Raw genomic sequence first — 21,099 nt, forward strand, 5'->3', positions numbered from 1 at the left:
GAGAGCAAATTGCCAACATCCGCTGGATCATAGAAAAAGCAAGAGAGTTCCAGAAAAACATCTACTTCTGCTTTATTGACTATGCCAAAGCCTTTGACTATGTGGATCACAATGAATTGTGGAAAATTCTGAAAGAGATGGGCATACCAGACCACTTGACCTGCCTCTTGAGAAACCTGTATGTAGGTCAGGAAGCAACAGTTAGAACTGGACATGGAACAACAGACTGGTTCCAAATAGGCGAAGGAGTACGTCAAGGCTGTATATTGTCACCTGCTTATTTAACTTATATGCAGAGTACATCATGAGAAACGCTGGGCTGGAAGAAGCACAAGCTGGAATCAAGATTGCCAGAAGAAATATCAATCACCTCAGATATGCAGATGACGCCACCCTTATGGCAGAAAGTGAAGAGGAACTAAAAAGCCTCTTGATGAAAGTGAAAGAGGAGAGTAGAAAAGTTTGCTTAAAGCTCAACATTCAGAAAATGAAGATCATGGCATCTGGTCTCATCACTTCATGGAAAATAAATGGGGAAACAGTGGAAACAGTGTCAGACTTTATTTTTTTGGGCTCCAAAATCACTGCAGATGGTGATTGCAGCCATGAAATTAAAAAACCCTTACTCCTTGGAAGAAAAGTTATGACCAACCTAGATAGCATATTGAATAGCAGAGACATTACTTTGCTAACTAAGGTCCGTCTAGTCAAGGCTATTGTTTTTCCTGTGGTCATGTATGGATGTGAGAGTTGGACTGTGAAGAAGGCTGAGCGCCGAAGAATTGATGCTTTTGCACTGTGGTGTTGGAGAAGACTCTTGAGAGTCCCTTGGACTGCAAGGAGATCCAACCAGTCCATTCTGAAGGAGATCAGCCCTGGGATTTCTTAGGAAGGAATGGTGCTAAAGCTGAAGCTCCAGTACTTTGGCCGCCTCATGTGAAGAGTTGACTCATTGGAAAAGACTCTGATGCTGGGAGGGATTGGGGGCAGGAGGACAAGGGGACGACCGAGGATGAGATGGCTGGATGGCATCACTGACTCAATGGACGTGAGTCTGAGTGAACTCCGGGAGATGGTGATGGACAGGGAGGCCTGGTGTGCTGCGATTCATGGGGTCGCAAAGAGTCAGACATGACTGAGCGACTGGACTGACTGAACTGAAGCCCAACTAAAACTATGTTCAAGAGGCAAAGGAACTTTATTAGAAAGATGCTGGGACGAGTCACCGAACTGAGCTCCAAAGACTCTGGAGCTCGATCTTGCAGAGCACCATTACCATCAAAGAAGTAGTAACTGGGGAAAACAGCAGTGAGAGCGGTGGTGGTGATGGTGGTTCAGTTGCTAAGTTGTATCCAACTCTTGTTTTCTTGTGAACTGTAGCTGCCAGGCTCCTCTGTCCATGCAATTTCCCAGGCACGAATACTGGAGTGGTTTACCATTTCCTTCTCTGGGGAATCTTCCTGACTCAGGGATTGAACTCACGTCTCCTGCATTGGCAGGCAGATGCATTACCACTGAGCTACCAGGGAAGCCCAGCAGTAAGAGTGATCAGGTTTAATGAGGGACTGCGGCTTGGAAGAAGCAAGTCTAAACAGAAGGCAGAGAGGGATATAGATAATAGAGGAAAAAGTAGAATGTTGTTTCAGGATTGACAGATTGTGATCCAAGTTAGGTACAGGCCTGGATGAAGGGTGATGAGAAATTGACCTGACTGTAACCAAAGAACCGACTTGGGGAGTGATAAGGTACCTGTTGATAGGAAAGTGTTAATTTGTGGGAAGCTGCATGGTTTGGTGATTGAGCTAGAAATTTTACTTGTTTAATTGCCTAAGAGGGCTTCTCAAGTGGCTCAGATGGTAAAGACTCTGCCTGCAATGTGGGAGACCCAGGTTTGATCCCTGGGTCAGGGAGATCCCTGGGAGAAGGGAATGGCCTAAGAAGTATAAAATGAAGTCAAACAAGCTCAGATGCTTCCTATATCCATGATTTATGTGACAAGGTGTCAGGGAGGGTGACACCCTGAGGCGCTGGGCACAGGTTAGGGCCTGGGTGATAGAAGCAGGTTCCAGGAAACTTTTGACAAACTGCACACAGAACTACTGGTTATTTGGGGGGATAAAAGCTATAGATGGCTATTTTTTTTGGAAATTATTTATATGCACTATTAAATGGTTATTTTGGGGGGAGGCTGCTTGAAATTCTATCTTAATGAACTTCAGTTTACAATCTATGAAGCTGTGCTGATAGAAGAGTAATAATTTGGTCTACAATCATGAATATTAGGCTAGATGGTGTACTTGTGTAACAGTGTAGGGTAGCTATGACTTTTAAGAAAAAGTCCTTTGATATGTAATTGTGATACTGTTCTTAGTGGTAAGAGGATGCCAAATGGGGGAAAGAAATCTCCAGTGCTCTCTGAAATGTCTGCTCCTTTGACCTTTCTCAGAAGAGTGCACCTTTATTTTAGAACCAAAACAACATCTTGAGGGCTCTTTCTGGGTAGGGAATGGACACAAATTAGCCATCAGAATGATTTACTTTGGCCACCTGATACAAAGAACTGACTCATTTGAAAAGACCCTGATGCTGGGAAAGACTGAAGCCAGGAGAAGGGGAGGACAGAGAATGAGATGGTTGGATGGCATCACCGACTCAATGGACATGAGTTTGAGTAAACTCTGGGAGTTGGTGATGGACAGGGAGGCCTCGCCGGCTGCAGTCCATGAGATCGCAAAAAGTCAGACATGACTGAGCAACTATACTGTACTGAACTGAAAGATTTTCTCTTTATGGCCTGTACTTCAGTTGTTTCGTCATTGGTCTCAGTCCATTTAATTAAGATTATTTGTAGGATTAAATTAATCCTTTAAGAATTTTCCATTTCAATTTTTTAAAAATTTAAAGAATGATTTAAAAAAGTGACCCATTGAGTATTACCTCTGAGGTACATTTGAGTGATTAATACCATCCATGTTTTCTCCAACTTCAGACTTATTTACCCAGCTGCCAACCAGGCATCTTCATTGAAATGAACCCATGACCTAAACAGAACTTAACATTTGTTAAGTGGAACACAGGGTGCCTAAGCTGAGCCTTGGTTTAATAATAGATCAAAAGAGAAATTGAAATAGAGAAGTCTGTCACTGACAGGTCCTGCAGGAAGTTCGTGGACTCCTTGAGGGACCACACAGGATGACACAGAGAGAGAGAGACAGGACCCAGGACACATGCCTTTAAGAGGGTCCGTGTGTGAGTGTTTTGGGGTTCCTGGGCCAGATGGGTCAATTCAAACCAAAAGCGGGCTTTCGGTAGTGCTGGGGAGTCTCACCTAAGGGGTGCATACGGCATGTAGATGGTGGGAGGCAGGGGAGAACTGTTGGTCACAGGGGCTGGTGGGGAAGTCATATTGGGAACTTATAGTAATTTGTGACTGTGGGCTGTTATCCAGGGCACATGCTACCTTGATGGGGCTAGTGGGCACAAGGTTCCTGAAGGACACAAGGTTCAACAAAAGGGATGCCAAGGCAGAGCACCATGAAGCAGCTTAGTTAAACTCTTGGCACATATTTTACCAGCAATCTGATTGGGTCCCTTAGCCCAGTCAATCAACACATAAAACTAATATCACACTTTCCAATGCTAAAAATTTATACTACATTTTTCTAAAATAATTGACCACTAGAAAAATGCTTTGAATTGTTTCATGTAATTTAATCCTTGCCACGTTCCTGTAGGAGAACAGATGCTATTCCCATCTGTACAAAGAAGCATGAGACAGGGCGCTCAGGACTGGTGCGCTGGGACGACCCTGAGGGATGGGATGGGGAGGGAGGTGGGAGGGGGGTTCGGGATGGGGCCACATGTACACCCATGGCTGATTCATGTCAACGTATAGCAAAAACGACTACAATATTGTAAAGTAATTAGCCTCCAATTAAAAAAGAAAATACCTGAGGCTCACACTGGTAATGGGAAGAGGATTTGGGAGCCCAACTTAAGAGTCTTCTGATGCAGACTCCAGGTCACATCATGTCACTGCTATGGGCTGAATTCCTTAGCAGGTGGAATTTCCTTTGCCTGCTGTGTTTTCCTTTTTGTTCTGTTGATCCTTTAGGAAAAGAAGGAATAAGCATTCATGGAGACCCTACCGTATGGAAACTCTGTTAGGTGTTTTACATAAAGTATTTCATTTAATCCTCATTGTAGCCTATTAGTGGAGAAGGAAATGGCAACCGACTCCAGTATTCTTGACTGGAGAATCCCAGGGACAGAGGAGCCTGGTGGGCTGCCGTCTATGGGGTTGCACAGAGTTGGACACAACTGAAGCGACTTAGCATGCATGCATAGCCTGTGAGAGACACATGAAAGTTAGTCTTACCTACTCAAGTTAAGGTATAAAGGCACACACAGAAAGTGATGGCACAGGAATTTTATCTGACATCAAATACCACATATGCACTTTCTTATAGCCAAGGTCATTTGTTCCCTTGCTGAACCTCCTCTGAGCCATGTCAAAGCACTCAAGGTTAGAAGAGTGCTGTGTGATTGCAGACGTTCTACTGTAGGGCTCTGACTCAGCTACCTGCTAAACGGACCCAGATTGGGAAATTCTTGGCTACTCACACTTCTCCCTGGCCTTCTGACTTTCCCCATCACAGCCTTTGTTCTGTGGAGGTATGTCTGTTAGGTTTAGGTCATGACTCTCTGTAGGCTTCAAACCAGCCAAATTAAGAAAGTCCTCTAGTCTAACATTCTGCCTACTGTAGCCTGAATTTCTCCCTTTCTGTTCTGTTTAACTCTTAACTGTTGAGATTTCTTATCAGCTGGGAAGGGTAAGATAGGTTGATAGAGGTGCGGAAGACAGAAAAGGGTGGGGCACCTCACAAATCCAGCAGCATAGTACAATCAAATCCTAGTTCCTTGAATCACATGGGCGAAGGCCATTATTCTTCTGATCAATATTTTATTCTCTTTTTTCTTCTTAGCATAAAGATAGCTGCCTCAGGTCATAAATAAAATATATTTCATGAAATGAAGAATAACAGGTATTTACTAAGAAAATAAAAATGAAAGAATGCATTATTTTATTCCATTGAAATGTTTGGCTGAACCCATAAGAATGAGGATGAGGCCATTCTTGGACACTTGCACTGAAATGAACAAAGAGAAAAATATTAAGGGCAAGGAAGAGGATATTTGGCATATGAGTGCAAGAGCTTCTTCAGGACTAGGGAGTGGAATGAAAATTGGCAAGATCATTGGGAGAATATGAATCAAACAGAATTAGGATGGAGTTTTCTAAGAGAATATGTTTTGAGAGGAAAAGGCTGATAAATAGCTCTTGTATTTAGATACAAACAGGGGGAGTAAACCAGGAATTCAAAAGTAAGAGAAACTTAAGGAAGAAAAAAGACACTTTTCTTTGTAAATAGAAAGGAAACAAATGAAAATAAGATATCAGAAGTCAGCAAGATCTTATGGGGTGTCTACAGCTGATCTTATGGAAGCCAAGCCCATTTCATTGCTGTAGGAAACTCCCAGCTGAGTGCTGACTGTGGACATCTGATTTCCTTGAAGCTACATTTAAGTGTTTTTTGTTTTTGGCTTGTGTCTTGCAGTCTGCGAGGGCCGGCAGTAAGCCAGCAGTGTCCCAGAGTTCTGGAGAGTGGGCCAAGGTTAGATATTGGAGTCGGTTCTTTAATTTAGTGCACTGATTCTTCTTAAAGAGAAGAACAAAGATTGTGAGAACACGTGTAAGAATTTTGTTATGAGAGATGAATACAAAATATTAAATTGACTCCAACAACTTGTGTCAACTTGAAAACTCCCTGTCTCTTAGGATAAAAGAAAATATAATCCTATTTAGAAATTCCTGGTGTAATCACAGATGTGGAATTGGTTCTTTTCATGAAACCTATTAATTAAAAAGTACATAATCCAAAGTCAGTTAAGTAGTAAGATATTACAAGTTCTTATTCCATTAACTTTTCAAAGTATGAATAATAACAATACATTCAACACTAGAAATTCATATTTTTCCATGGGCTGCTAGAAAACAATGACAATGATCCCAGGTATGGTAGCAGCTCACTGTGACCTGACTTACCTCTGGAATTATATACTGGTTTCAGGTGACTTTTACATTGAGGGATTAGTCACTAGTTAGACTTGACGAGAAACAGAACTAGAACTGGAGTTTCAAATATGTGTTGTTTTTCTGCTCACAATCAGAGATCAATTCACCATGCTTTTTCTCTTTATAGGCTCATGCCAAAATCTGGCATCTCTACGATACTTCTTTCCGCCCCACTCAGGGAGGCCAGGTGTCCATTGCCCTAAGCTCCCACTGGATCAGTCCTCGAAGAATGACTGAACACAGCATCAAAGAATGTCAAAAATCTCTTGACTTTGTCCTGGGCTGGTTTGCCAAACCCATATTTATTGATGGAGACTATCCTGAGAGCATGAAGAATAACCTTTCATCTCTTCTGCCTGATTTTACTGAATCTGAGAAAAAGTTCATCAAGGGAACAGCCGACTTTTTTGCTCTTTCCTTTGGCCCAACCTTGAGTTTTCAACTGTTGGACCCTCAGATGAAATTCCGCCAACTGGAATCTCCCAGCCTGAGGCAACTCCTTTCCTGGATTGACCTGGAGTATAACCACCCTCAAATATTTATTGTGGAGAATGGCTGGTTTGTTTCAGGGACCACCAAGAGAGATGATGCCAAATACATGTATTACCTCAAAAAATTCATAATGGAAACCTTAAAAGGTAGGATTGAAGATAAAATCCTAATTTCCTGTCAAAATCCACTGGAAAAACAATCCTTAAGATGATCTTAATAAACTGTGTGAATTTATAGTTTTTAGTCAGAATGTATAAATTCATTTTGGCAATAGTAGGAATGCATTTATATAGCACGTTTCTCATCTGGGGGCTTGAGAACTTAATTTTTTAAGTTCGTTTCATAAATGAGAAATGTTTTAATGTTTATATAATTATAAAGGTTATAATGCTTAAAATTACTTGACTTTCAGAGTTACTACTCTAGATTTTTACATTATATTAAAGATTAAGTAAATTCCAAGATATTTAGATCCCTGTACACATTTTTCCGGCTTAGATTGCTTGCTGAATAAAACACTTTGTATTTTTTTATTTTTTAAAAAGGGACGTCAATATTTTCTGGCAAAGAGTAAGTAGTCCATGTCTTTAAAGACTTAATTCATTTACTGCATCAAGCACAAACATGGGTACTTAGGACAGAAAAGTAGAACAAGACACCTTGGCCCAAAGAGCACCCATTAGAAACAAGGGAAATCCAAATAAAACTTTTTGGAGATAACCCTATTTGTGAGGACATTTATTTGCAGAGTTCTCTAGGTTCTACTGGCTTCCCAGGTGGCACAGTGGTAAAGAATCTGTCTGCCAATGCAGGAGACATGTGTTTGATCCCTGGGTCGGGAAGATCCCCTGGAGTAGGAAATAGCAACCCACGCTAGTATTCTTGCCTGGGAAATCCCATGGACAGAGGAGCCTGGCGGGCTACAGTCCATGCGGGTTGCAAAGAGTTGAACATGAGTGAGCACGCATGCACTAGGTTCTATCAGAGCCTTTCATCGATGAGGAAGGTCATCAGTTTACCAAACAATAAACATTATACTTATTTCCCAAAGTAGTAAAATCCTCAAATGCTCTTGAACCATGTGGCGAGTGCCCATCACAGGGTCACGATGCTCTTGTCCTCTTTCCTTTGCAGCCATCAGGCTGGACGGGGTGGATGTCATTGGGTACACGGCCTGGTCACTCATGGATGGCTTCGAGTGGCACCGGGGCTACAGCATCAGACGTGGACTCTTCTACGTCGACTTTCTAAGCCAGGACAAGAAGCTGTTGCCGAAGTCTTCAGCCTTGTTCTACCAAAAGCTGATAGAGAACAATGGCTTCCCTCCTTTACCTGAAAACCAACCCCTAGAAGGGACATTTCCCTGTGACTTTGCTTGGGGAGTTGTTGACAACTGCATTCAAGTAAGTCAGCTGACAAAACCAATCCGCAGTCTCACCAAGCCCTATCTCTAGTAAGTAGTGCTTCCTTATTAGGTTGTCATGGCACGTGGTCCATTCCTCAGGCCAAACGTGGTTCCCTAGCGAGTGCACGAAAGGCATCATTTGGAATGCTGCACACGTCTCTCCAAAAATCTTCCTGGCTTCATCCTGCACTTTAAATCAGCTTCAAAAGGGAACAGATTTAAAATATATCCATCTTTAAGATCTGATAAGATAGTAAAAGATTAAAATACTCCTCTCTTTAATACTGTGGTTTTCAATCCCTTTTAAAGTAGTTGTTGAGTTCTTCCATAAACAAGATGTGACACAGAACTCCACACTATCTGAGATCTCACTGGAGCTGCTGAGATGGAGGCAGGGACGTTAGGCAGAGCCCTCCTGAGGCATAACTGTGGAACCCCCAAGATTGTGGAAATACCCCCGGAATGAGAGCCCTTTCTCAGTGATGCACTGATCAGAATGCCAATTCTAACAGCAGTTTTCGAATTGAAATGGTAAGGAAGTTCTTCAAAATGGTCAACCAAATATTTATTGAGCATCCTCTGTGCAGTTAGCCCTCAATATCATTCTTAATTTTTTCAGCTTCAAAGGAATCTGTTTTCTAGGGTTTGATTAAATACTTTAGTGAGCACTTATTGGAAGATTCGTGTGTATATTGTTAACTGTGGGAGGGAAGAGGGCTCAGCTGAGGGGAGTACCCAGTGAGATGAGTAAGATATGTTCCTGCTTTCAGAGGAGTCTATTGAGGGGAAATGATGGGTCACAAATAGTATAAGAGTGTGAACAGAGCATGGTGGCAAGTGAGGAGGGTGTAGGGGATGGAGGTGTTGCTGAACAGAGTCTGTCTGTGAAAATAGAGACCAAGATAGAAATGAAGTTTGGTGTCCACAGACGAACAGAGCGTTTTTAGCACATTGGGTGCTTCTAGCCAATTTGTTGGTTCTGCAGGGGAGGAAAAATAACTTCCCCTGTACCCTTCTGAGTGTTTAACTGAGACCCCTGTAGTAAGAGATTCACATGAGAAAAACAAACAGAAGTTTATTAGTATGTATACCTCAGGTATATATGGGAGATACCCTGAGAAGAATGAGTAACTCGCCAAGATGGCTTAAAATTTCAGGCTTAAATATTGTCTTAACAGGAAAAGGGGAAAAGTAAGTGATATTTAGGAAAGATGAATGGGCCCTTAAAAGAAGAGATGGGAGCTCTGATAGCTTGTGGCAAAGTTTGCCTGAATGTGATGTTGACTTCGAATGCCCTCTTCTGTGATAACAGTCAGGCTTCCCTCATTGGCGAAACTCCCACAAGGGGATTTATGACAATACTTTTGAGTTTCTTTTGGAGGATTCATCTCTGGGCAGATAAGGGGAATTCAGAGAAAGCCCTTCCCTTGCATTTGCTATTTTTTCAAGTGCCTGAACCTCAAAATAATATACTGAAGGGGCATTTTAGGGGTGGCATGCCTTGACTTCTACAGTCGTATTTTGGGGCATCATATTCTGTTACCTTTTGGTTCAGAAGAGGTATTTGAAGAGAGTGCTTGGATCTGGGGAAAGTCCTCCTAGCTGAAACGAGTTGCTGTTTCCTGGTAAATATCTAGTTGAAATCTTTGATTCATTAGGAAATAAAGCAACATGATCCTTAATACTTTTTTTTTTTCCGCTGAGTCATATTATGCTTACATCTTATTCAGACCTCCAGTTAGTTTTAAGGACAGTCTCGACTTTAATCCCTTCCTCTGTTGTTGTCGTTCAGTAGCTCAATCATGTCTGACTCTGTGACCCCATGGATTGCAGCATGCCAAGCTACCCTGTCCTTCACTATCTCTCAGAGTTTGCTCAAACTCATTTCCTTTGAGTTGATGATGCCATCCAACCATAGTAATCCCTTCCTTATGATTTTTTTTTAAAGATTTTTAAAAGTATGAAGCATTTTAAAAGTCTTCATTGAATTTGTTACAGTATTGCTTCTGTTTTATGTTTTGGCTTTTTTGGCCATGAGACATGTGGTATCTTAACTCCCTGACCAGATATCGAGCCTCACCCCTCGCATTGGAAGGCAAAAATCTTAACCACTGGACGGCCAGGGAAGTCCCCCTTCCTTACATTTCAAAAGCAACCAAGAACGCTATGTTCTCAAGAATATCTGAGCCCAGTAGCTTGTCTTCTGGGCTCTACCTGGCTCCATTTGGGGTTTTCCTCTGTCTGCTCCGTCTCCCTCAACCCACTGCTATTTAGAAACTCCCCATTCTAACTTCTCTCCTGCAAGTGGGATCCATGGTGGGGTTCAAGTAGGATCTGAAGGGACAGAAGAGGTGCTAGTGATGGAGGAGAGAGGAGGCAGGCGATCCCAGTCCATCCTGGTTGGTCCCTCAACGCTGTTCTGCCTCTGGACCTTCTGCTGAGCCCTGCTTCCTGCTGGGTCTTGGGCCACCAGAGTCACTGAGGGCCTGTGCTCTGTCCCATTTCCAACAGCAGCCCAGCCAGGCTGGTAATTCCCAGCTTCATCCTTTGTGAGGAGAAGGCTCTGCCAGTGTTTCTGTGCAGACGGTGTGAACTCAGGGAGCAGTGGGGATGTTGTGGGAGGTCTTTTACTTCTGCTCTGTTCCCCATCCAGGGACTGTGTTTGTCTTGGGAACTGGTCAGTGGCGAGAACATTTTAAGAATACATCCTGTTTCCTCCAGAGAGAAGAAAACTGATCAGAAGCAACAAATATGGCAGCAAAGAGGAAGGGAGATGGGGAGAGAATTCCTTTTTCTGCTTCCTAGAAGCAGTTGTTTAGACTTTGATCCAGTGCCAGCCACTCATCAGCCCTGGGGCTTTGCTCTCGGGTTGCACCGCTCAGGGTCAGGGCTACCTCCACCTCGCAGAGCCGTGCAGTCGTCTCCTTTGCTGACCCAGCCAGACACAAACCACCATGACCGTGAACTCCTCCAGAAGCTCTCTAGGGGAAAAAGGCTGCAGTTGCTATTTTATTCTTTCTGCTTTTCACCTTGATCTTTGTACTGTTTTGGCACTGTGTTTCCAAGCTAACTTCCTGACAGAACAAAAATGAGTTTTTTGTTAGGGAAGTTCTGATAAGCATATGGGTATGTTTTAATTTACAAGCAGATCTCTATACTTTTAATGCATTATATTAGAGTCTTGAAAAGTGAATTTTAAACCACTGAAATTTATCTTTTCACTTCTGGCTAATATTTCAAGAATTCCCAGTATGAATGAGGAATGCATTTCACCTGAAAAAAATTTTAAATTATATCTCACCTGTCTGAGATGACACATCTGTCTGAAGTCTGATCTTAGGCTTATTCACACGGATTGTCATTGTCCTTGGACCTAATTTCCCAACTGAGAGGTTTGTTTTTCCATAACCACTAATGTTCATAGTAAATACAGAATCTGCTATGTACTGGGGATGGAGAGCTTTTTTTTTTAACATTGGCTACTGTTAGGGAGACATTTCTTCCATAATATACTAAACACATAACATCATAACCTTCTGAAAGGTTCGACTTAATTATTTTTATTAATAAATAAATCAAACAAATTAATGGAGATTCTATAGAATTTTGCCTAAACACCCATTTATAAATGACCTGTATTTTTAAGAAATAGACTTTTTGCTCAGAAATTACACCTTTGCATCTCATGTTTGTTTTCGGATGGACTGAATAAGAGCTGTTGTTTTGGAACAGTTATGGTAGAAAAGTTACGAATTTTGTCAACTCAGAGCTCTGTAAAAATAATCCAAAGAATTCCTTCTAGCTATGAACAGTTTCACTTCCAAAGAGCATGCAAATATTTTTCTTGCGAAGTTGAGGATACATGATTTGTGGGTGCATCACACTGGAAAAATACTTCTGACAGCATTCCCACAAATTAGAGGAAATGTATGCGTGGGTGATCTACACAGGACAATTCTCCAGAAAAAGCAATTTCCCTCTGACACGCTGTATTTTATTACTTTCCTTTATAAACAGAGCACTGACCCCTCTAGAGAAACAGAAGCCTATTTGCAACAGGCCTGAAAAGTGCAAGGAAACCTCTGCTAGAGATTCAAAACCAAAGTTTGACCTTTGCTTTTATATAGAGGGTCAAACTCAGGAACCAACTCTGACAGGCTTATTTCTGAGAAGAAAACTGGCTTAGGTGGTGGGTCCTTGGGAATAAGAGCTTCCCTAATAGCTCAGTTGGTAGAGTCCACCTGCTATGCAGGAGACCCTGGTTCAATTCCTGGGTTGGGAAGATCCCCTGGAGAAGGAGTAGGTTACCCACTCCAGTATTCTTGGGCTTCCCTTGTGGCTCAGCCGGTAAAGAATCCACCTCCAATGCAATCGACCTGGGTTCAACCTGGGTTCGATCCCTGGTTGGGAAGATCCCCTGGAGAAGGGAAAGGCTACCCATTCCAGTATTCTGGCCTGGAGAATTTCATAGACTGTATAGTCCATGGGGTCGCAAAGAGTCAGACACGACTGAGTGACTTTCACACACACACACACCTTAGGATAAACAAATGTTTGTTTGCAAGTTGAGGGAGGATTTTGTGATTTTGACTTTGTATTTTGTCCAGGTTTCCTAAATACTTATTTTCATTTTGTAGTCTTACAAATCAGAGATTGAGAACCATTGTTCTCATGATCATCACAGAAAAATAATTTAGAAATTTTTAAAAGCTATGTTAAAATATCCCATTATACGTGGATGACAGTATCATTTCCACATTCTCTGTCTTTTTCTACCATCAGTCAGAATGAATTTGCTAAATTCTGTTATGGGCACTAATGCCAATAAAAGGCAGTAGTTTTGCATACTTCCCATGTCCTTGACCTTTAGCAAACCTCCATTTAGAATGTGATGTTAAGAAACACAATTTAAGTATCATTTCATTTTCTGACTGTCAGGTTTTAAGCTTTATCATTTGTGTGTGTGTGTGTGTGTTTTTTAATTTGAAAGTCTCATATCATTGACGATTTCTTATTCTAAAAGAAAAATGTCCAAAATACTCTGCTTGCTTAACACAGACCACAGATGTGTGAGGATTATTAATGTTAGTCATCTGAAGTGACCTCCAAAATTCAGATTTCTTAAAGTAACAGTTCCAGACTTACAGAGAACTGTGGGTGAAACAAATGTGCACTGAACAAAGTTGAATATTTTCTTCCCCAGGAACTTAACTATTTATGAAAAACAGTTCAAACATTCAGCTAGGAAGGTGTCTACAGTATTTTTGCCCACCGTCCTGGCTGGTTTGTTGACAGAACCAGAGCCGCACCGAACGACTTTTCAGGGCTGTCCAAGGGAGGCTAACGGTTCCTCTCCTCCCGCCAGGTGGACACCACCCTGTCTCAGTTCATCGACCCCAACGTCTACCTGTGGGATGTCCACCGCAGTAAGAGGCTCATCAAGGTGGATGGGGTTCTGACCAAGACAAGGAAATCCTACTGCGTGGACTTCGCCGCCATCCGACCCCAGATCGCCTTACTCCAGGAAATGCACGTGACGCATTTCCACTTCTCGCTGGACTGGGCGCTGATCCTGCCGCTGGGGAACCGGTCCCAGGTCAACCGCACTGTCCTGGGGTTCTACCGCTGTGTGGCCAGCGAGCTGGTGCGCGCCAACATCACCCCGGTGGTGGCGCTGTGGCGCCCGGCCGCCCCGCACCAGGGACTGCCGGCCCCCCTGGCCCGGCACGGCGCCTGGGAGAACCCGCATACCGCCCTGGCCTTTGCCGAGTACGCCAGCCTGTGCTTTCAAGACCTCGGCCGCCACGTCAAGTTCTGGATCACAATGCACGAGCCGTCCACGCGGAACATGACCTACAGCGCAGGGCACAACCTCCTGAAGGCGCACGCGCTGGCCTGGCGCACGTACGACGAGAGGTTCAGGCGCTCGCAGAAAGGAAAAATATCCATCGCCCTGCAGGCGGACTGGATAGAACCCGCCTGCCCTTTCTCCCCGGAGGACCGCGAGGTGGCCGAGCGAGTTCTGGAATTTGACATCGGTTGGCTGGCCGAGCCCATTTTCGGCTCCGGCGATTATCCACGCGTGATGAGAGAGTGGCTGAACCAGAGAAACAATTTCCTCCTCCCTTATTTCACTGACGAGGAAAAAAAGCTAATCCGGGGTTCCTTTGACTTTTTGGCATTGAGCCATTACACCACCATCCTTGTAGACTGGGAGAAAGAAGATCCCATAAAATACAACGATTACCTGGCCGTGCAAGAAATGACCGACATCACCTGGCTCAACTCCCCCAGTCAGGTGGCCGTGGTGCCCTGGGGGTTACGCAAGGTACTGAACTGGCTGAAGGCCAAGTACGGAGACCTCCCCATGTATATAATATCCAACGGCATCGATGATGATCCGCACACAGCCCAGGACAATCTGAGGGTGTATTACATGCAGAATTATGTGAACGAAGCTTTGAAAGGTAAGGAGCACTCAGTACAGAGGTCTCTTGGGGGTTATGCCAACTGAGAACCTGATACATAGAAACTCTCAAACAGATACACAGATTGTCACCCACAGAGCAAGCGCTATCCATTCCTTGACAACACTGGAAAAGTCCAAGTGCTAGCTAGTTTCCCCAAGGAAAGAGGAGTTTGACTAAAAGTGGAAGATGAAAAGATTCCCTGAAACTATTCAAGGTTGCTAAGAGCCCCGACCATCTCTTTCCTTATCAGATGGCTTCATAGCAGTCTTGCCTACTTCACATACTTAAAGATTGAACCGAAGTACATCAAAGTAGGTTTAACGTATGTAAAACCTACTATGTTAAATTTAGCTAAGTATTTGCCTTGATGGTTGCCACTTTGTCTTCGGATAAAAGGAGCTTTACTGATGAAATCTAATTTAATCGAAAGTAGTTTGAAATGGTATTGACAATTTCTCTGATGCACCAGGGCTCGGTAAAGGCAAAATGTTGTGGCCAAAATATTTTAATAACTTTTCTCCTGTCCTTTTTTTTTTTTTTTCTAGCCTATATATTGGATGGCATCAATCTTTGTGGATACTTTGCTTATTCATTTAACGATCGCACAGCTCCGAAGTTTGGCCTCTATCGTTACGCGGCAAATCAGTTTGAGCCCAAACCGTCAATGAAACATTACAGGAAAATTATAGACAACAATGGCTTTCCAGGTCCTGAAACTCTGGGAAGATTTTGTCCAGAAGAATTCACCCTGTGTACAGAGTGCAGCTTTTTTCATGCCCGAAAGTCTTTACTGGCTTTCATAGCTTTTCTACTTTTTGCCTTTGTTATTTCTCTTTCTCTGATTTTTTACTACTCTAAGAAAGGTAGAAGAGGTTACAAATAGTCTTGATATTTTTCTTGTTTGAAATAATTATACACACACATCAGCTGTTAACATTTGCGCTTCTCAGTGTTGTGAACTAGATTTTATATATCTGACTTCTAGAAAACCTTTTCATAACATATGATAGGTTTTGAAATGAGCGTGATTGTAAAATATTGAATAATGTGAATAGTGCCTGAATTTGTTCTATTTCCAGGGGAGGTATGTTAAAAAAAGATTGATAAGGGCCATCGTTTCTGTACACAGTCTATAACAAAGCATGAAGAATGGAAACCATCTGGTAACACTTCTATATAAATTAAGATATTAATTAATTAATATTTTTATCTGTGCCCATTCCTGTGTGTAATGTTTGCCTTTAACTTCTAGTTGCAAGTATTATGTTAAGTCAATCGAATGTTAAGTCCTGAATAACCGTTCTGAACTGCCATGATATGCCTGATGGTCTCTGTGGAACCAAGCTCCCCTTGAAAAAGAAGATGGCAGAATATAGAACAGATGGCAAGGGGCCCTAGGTTGGAACGTTCCTTTTAAAAGCAAGGTTTCTATCAAATACTGTTAGCATTAATTTATATATCTCTTTAATGATATGCTTAGCAGAGCAAATTAAAGAATTCTGTTTCTTATATAAGTATAAAATATATTTCTTTGTATTTTGAGACACTCTCTAAGCCCCAAGTTCTTGAGGAATCTGTGTCACTATCGAGGGCCTGCACATAGGGGGCTTTTACTAAATGTGTGCAGAAAAATAAGCATGAATTATGCAATATTGGGCCCTTAAGAAAGCATAAACCGACTGTGAAATGCATTATAGCGCAGTGGCTGGAGGGGACAGAAAGGAGGAAAAAGTCCTTGACATTGCGATTAATTTGATTATAAACTCTTTTATTTAGAGCAGACCTTGGAATGAATGAGGTGACCTTTTCCGAAAGAATAAGAATGAAACAATAACTCATTTTATGAGGAGTGACTCCACTTTCTGTTCTTTAGAATGTGCCATAATTTCTTTGAATTGAGTTTTGAAAATTCTTAATAGGTTCAAAAGCATTTGGTCTAATAACACTGGAAGGTTTGTTTTATAATTGCTGAGGTCCATTTTATATTCTTTGCTGCTACTTCTGTGGAGCTAGCTTTACATGAGTTTTGCTTTGAACTTTTATACTGCAACTGGCTACTGATTTTTAGAAAGGGCTAATTGGGTCTTATACTTTAATGCCCCTTAAATAAATCTTGCTGATTTTCAAACAGGGAAGTCTATTACACTGGAGTTGAGGATGATTTTATAGATAAGCCAAAATGATATCAAGCAAGATAAACCAATATCATATCTGGCACAACTAATCTTGCTGACACAGGGTTCTAGTGAATTAAAAAAAACTGTGCTGGAGAAGGAAATGGCAACCCACTCCAGTGTTGTTGCCTGGAGAATCCCAGGGACGGGGGAGCCTGGTGGGCTGCTGTCTGTGGGGTCGCACAGAGTCGGACACGACTGAAGTGACTTAGCAGCAGCAGTACTGTATTATATATCATCTTTAGAGGTGGTATGATTTTTTTCCATGAAAGATAAGCTTTTTGGTGGTACTCTTAAAAATCAGACTTACCATTAAAATCACAGAGTAGGGAATAATAGTTTATTTTATGTGCATATTTTTCTTATTATAATAGTAATATATGCTCATTGTAAAAAAAATTAAAATCACAGAAACTATATGTACAGAAAAAATATTACCTGTAATTTCACCACCTTGAGGTAGCCACTTTTAACATGGTGTATGTATGATATTTTGTATAGTCAGATCTTATTGAAAATAGTTATGTCTTCATTAATTTTCATTGTGTGCATTTCCTTTGTCATTAGTCTTCAAAAGCATGATTTTTAATAGTTGTAGAGTAACTCCACTATGTGAATTTATCACAATTTATTTAATCATTCCTATTTGTTGGACCAGTTTCTTATTGTTAATTATGGTGAAATAATGGATGTTGTTTAAAAATAATTTTCCTGCTACATTATTTAATTTCCTTCAGTGTAGAGAGAAGTAATCTTGTCCCTTGATAAAGTCTTGTAATAAATCTACTCGCAACTTTGTCTTCTTACATGATCAAATGACTAAATAAATTTCTTAAGTGTTTTTCTTTTGAATTACTTGAACGACATAGAATATGATCTGAGTGGTGAAGAAAGGGGTCTGAAAACAGGAGGAGTGAACTTCGAGACTTGAATAAGGTAAGGGTGGGGAGGATGCCCCAGGCTAGTCCCTACAGTTGATCTGAGAGGGAATTTCAGACACTGAAAGAGACGCCAAAGAACTAAAGGGAAATGATACCTCAGCACCGCTCAAAAAAGTTATCAGGTGAACATCAGGCTAGCTTTGAGACCCTTTGGTTCTTAGTGGGAGATTGGTGGTTCCCCATGGGCAGCAAAGAAGAGAGGGCACCTCCCAGATGAGGCTGGAAACTGGGGGCCAGTGAGAGGGGCTAGAAAGCTTTTCTAGTCCAATGGGGTGAAGAATCTTCATTTCTTAACCGGCTTCTCTGGGCCTTACATTTTTCATTAATGCGTTACGTTGATAAATTCTGGGTTTTTCACCACTTTACATGTGTTTTAAAACACATACACACACACATATATATATATATATATAGAGAGAGAGAGAGTGAAAGAGACAGACAGAGACAGACAGAGAGAGAGACCATTCTCCTGGAAGTCCTGCATCCCTTAGTACTTTTTGGGGGTCAGCTCTGCAGGGCCAGTAGTGGTAAGCTGTGGCTCCCAAGGTCTCTGGGCTAATTTCTTTCGTATTTACTTTTCCCCCATATTGCCCCTGGTCCTTCCTTTGAACTGGCAGTGGGGTGGGGAGGAAATGGAGGTGGGGGGCCCTGCACTTATGCCCCGTTTATTTTGCCTTAGTTTGGAAGGATGGACTTTCAGATTCATTTAAGGTCATTTTTCATTCTATTTTTTGACTTCCAGAGATAGTAATTAGAATCTACTAATGCCTCAGAAGCATTTCTTTTTTTTTAAACATTTTTTATAGAGCCCTCCAACGGAGATATAATACAAGCCACATATTTTAAATTTTCTAGAAGTCACATTAAAAATATAAAAAGACACTATTAGTTCAAAAGATGTGGGAAGGAATGATGGAGTTAATGAATGAACAGAATCAGCTTGCTGATACCACCTTTGTCCAGAGACTGATTTAGTAGGGACCATCTGTCAAGAAAGAGAAACAGCTGTGTATTAGGTAACACACAGCTCGGTTCTTTGTATTCAGAGGAGCAAATGATGACTTACTTGTAATAACCTTTGATAACCTGTCTTTCTAGGTGGCAAGGCAGTAAATAGCTATCCTATCATCACCTCTAGACTAATAACTAGATGAGAGGATTATAGCTCTTTTCTTCATCATTCACACTGTCCCTTAACTAGTCAGTAACCTTTTTTGTTTATAAGACTTGTTATCAGGTTAAATTCTTTATCTGTAAATAAAAATAGGGAGCTCATTTGGAAGGAATCTCTTTACGTCTTTACGTAAAGAGCTACATCTAGCTACATCTCCTAGAACATGTAGCTTTTCGCTCAGACCCATTACCTTTATCAGTTTTTATAACCATCAAATATTGTTGGAGTTTTGTTTGTTATAGTGCATTTCCTAAACCATTTTTGTTTCATACATTTGTGGTATATACCCTTTGATATCAAATAGAAAGAAGTCAAGAAAAACCACAAGGAACCTTGAGTAAAGAGTGGAAATGCCAGTAACAACTGTGACAAGACACCTAAAATATGGTGAAATCCTGTTTCACGACATGGCTGTGACATGATGACTGATTTCAGCTCCTGTTTTGATCCAATAGGTTAGAGAAGAAAAAACACTTCAACCTACGTATTAATGGAGTCAGAAAAGTATAGGGGAAAGAGTCAGCAAGACCCATGTTCAAAATTCACTGAGCCTCAGTTTCCTCATCTGTAAAATGGGAATAACCTGCTGTAGCACAGTTGTGAACATAGTAAGTATTCAGTAAATAAAGCACCTACCCTAGAAGTATTTTTTCCTAGACTAATTTCACTTAATGTGTGTGTGGTTTCCCTCTTGTTAATCAGAGTTTTAGAGCTCAGTAACATAAAACCAGGGCCTGTTACAGTCAGATGATACACCCAGAAGCCCTTGAGTTATTTTATTTGTGGCTTTGAATATACATCTTCATAGAATGTCCTTGGTAAAACTAAACAAACAAAAATCAATCCCCACATTTACTTAATTATACTAGATTCTTTTCTTGGATTTGAATTTTACAAATGTTGGATTGATAGACTCCTGAAGATGATTTGACAGAAGATGCTTCTATCTCAGATTTGTTGTGCCATCTGCTCTTTTGAAATAATCTAATGACACAGGCAAAACACTGAAACTTGTTGGTTTGTTATTTAGTTAGTAATAATCGGAGGCCCATCAGCTAAATTTTTATGTGATCAAAAATGTTTGGTAGAGATTCAGATTTGGTATAGCCCTCAGTATGTTTATTTATGGTAATGCTAATTAATTTTAAATGAGTTTACTTATTTGATATAAATTATTTGCAATTGAAACATTGCCCCTTAATTAATTGCTGGAATAAGCTGACTTTTTTTTTTTTTTCTTTTGAAAGGCTCAATTGATTAGTTTGTAAAATTTGTTTTTCTTTCAATATTATGGCGGTTGTCTAATTTTGGCCGTAAGCGTAATTGTTGCCTAAAGCATTTCAGCCTGTTTTGGTCTCCATCTGTATGTTAATCAAAGCTTTAGCTAATTTAGTTTCAAGTTGTTAGATTTGAAAGTTCTATAGTGTTTCAAGGCCGTTGCTGTTTCATTTAAGACATGAAGACATGGAGGTTTTATATGTTTCTTTTTTTCCCTCTGGCAGGTAGTCCAAAGACTTCAAAATAAAACATTTCAATCGACAGGGGCAGTAGTGGTAAGCCACGGAGTGGTGAAATGGAGATATAATTAGAGCTGAAGACTGACGAGTCAGGTGAAAATATTCCATTAGCAAAGGACAACACGACCAGATTTTCTTCCAAAGTGGCACCATTCTAAAATGTCCTTATTGTATCTGTGCCTGCCTTGGATTTAATGAACTAACAAAACAAACACAGTGGGGGTTACTCGTCCCCTCGACTGACAAGATTAGAGCTGCAAGCTCCTTGCGGTGCAGGGGTCTGGGCAGCGGTGGTTCATAGACAGGAAGGGCGGAGGTGAGGGAAGCCAGGAAGCCCGCGAAGGCTTGCAGGATCGGGGAGAGCCTGTGGGTGGAGCTGGGCCTCAGAATCGAGGGGTGCGATGGCAAAATGCTGATGACTTTTACCACAGTCCCCACTCTCTGAAGTGCCCTCGGGAAGATGGCTGCAGCACCTGCGGTTTGGCAAAGGGGCTCCCCAAGGGAAGTGGGTGCAAGAAGGTGAGGGAGACAGAAGGAGAAAGGGCCTGAACCAGTAGCTGGGATGTCAGAACTCACGATGCGTTTTGGGTTTGTATCAGGAGGGTCATGTGGAGAACCAGTGTCGTTGGAGGTGATGTTGCCCAGAGAGTGTTAGTCCAGGGTACAGGGAAGGGCATTTATTTACAAAGAGGCTGGAGAGTCTGAGAATGATTTCAGTGCTATGAGACTGGGCCCAGTGGAGGAGGGGAGGGATGCAAAACAAAGATGAAAACTGTGAGAGAGGTGATAT

The 21,099-nt window shown here is 41.6% G+C and overlaps 1 protein-coding gene across 1 annotated transcript in view; it reads left to right on the forward strand.

Moving 5' to 3' along the window:
• The window catches only part of KL (klotho), a 39,723-nt gene extending 22,205 nt beyond the window's left edge, over positions 1-17,518 (forward strand). Inside the window, exons 2-5 of the mRNA XM_018056638.1 lie at positions 6,264-6,774; positions 7,763-8,031; positions 13,399-14,500; positions 15,049-17,518. Coding sequence (XP_017912127.1) covers positions 6,264-6,774; positions 7,763-8,031; positions 13,399-14,500; positions 15,049-15,386 — 2,220 coding nt within the window. The 3' untranslated portion in view covers positions 15,387-17,518. The remainder of the gene's footprint in view (positions 1-6,263; positions 6,775-7,762; positions 8,032-13,398; positions 14,501-15,048) is intronic.

Source organism: Capra hircus, chromosome 12 (genome assembly GCF_001704415.2).
Source record: "Capra hircus breed San Clemente chromosome 12, ASM170441v1, whole genome shotgun sequence".
Classification (NCBI taxonomy): Eukaryota; Metazoa; Chordata; class Mammalia; order Artiodactyla; family Bovidae; genus Capra; species Capra hircus.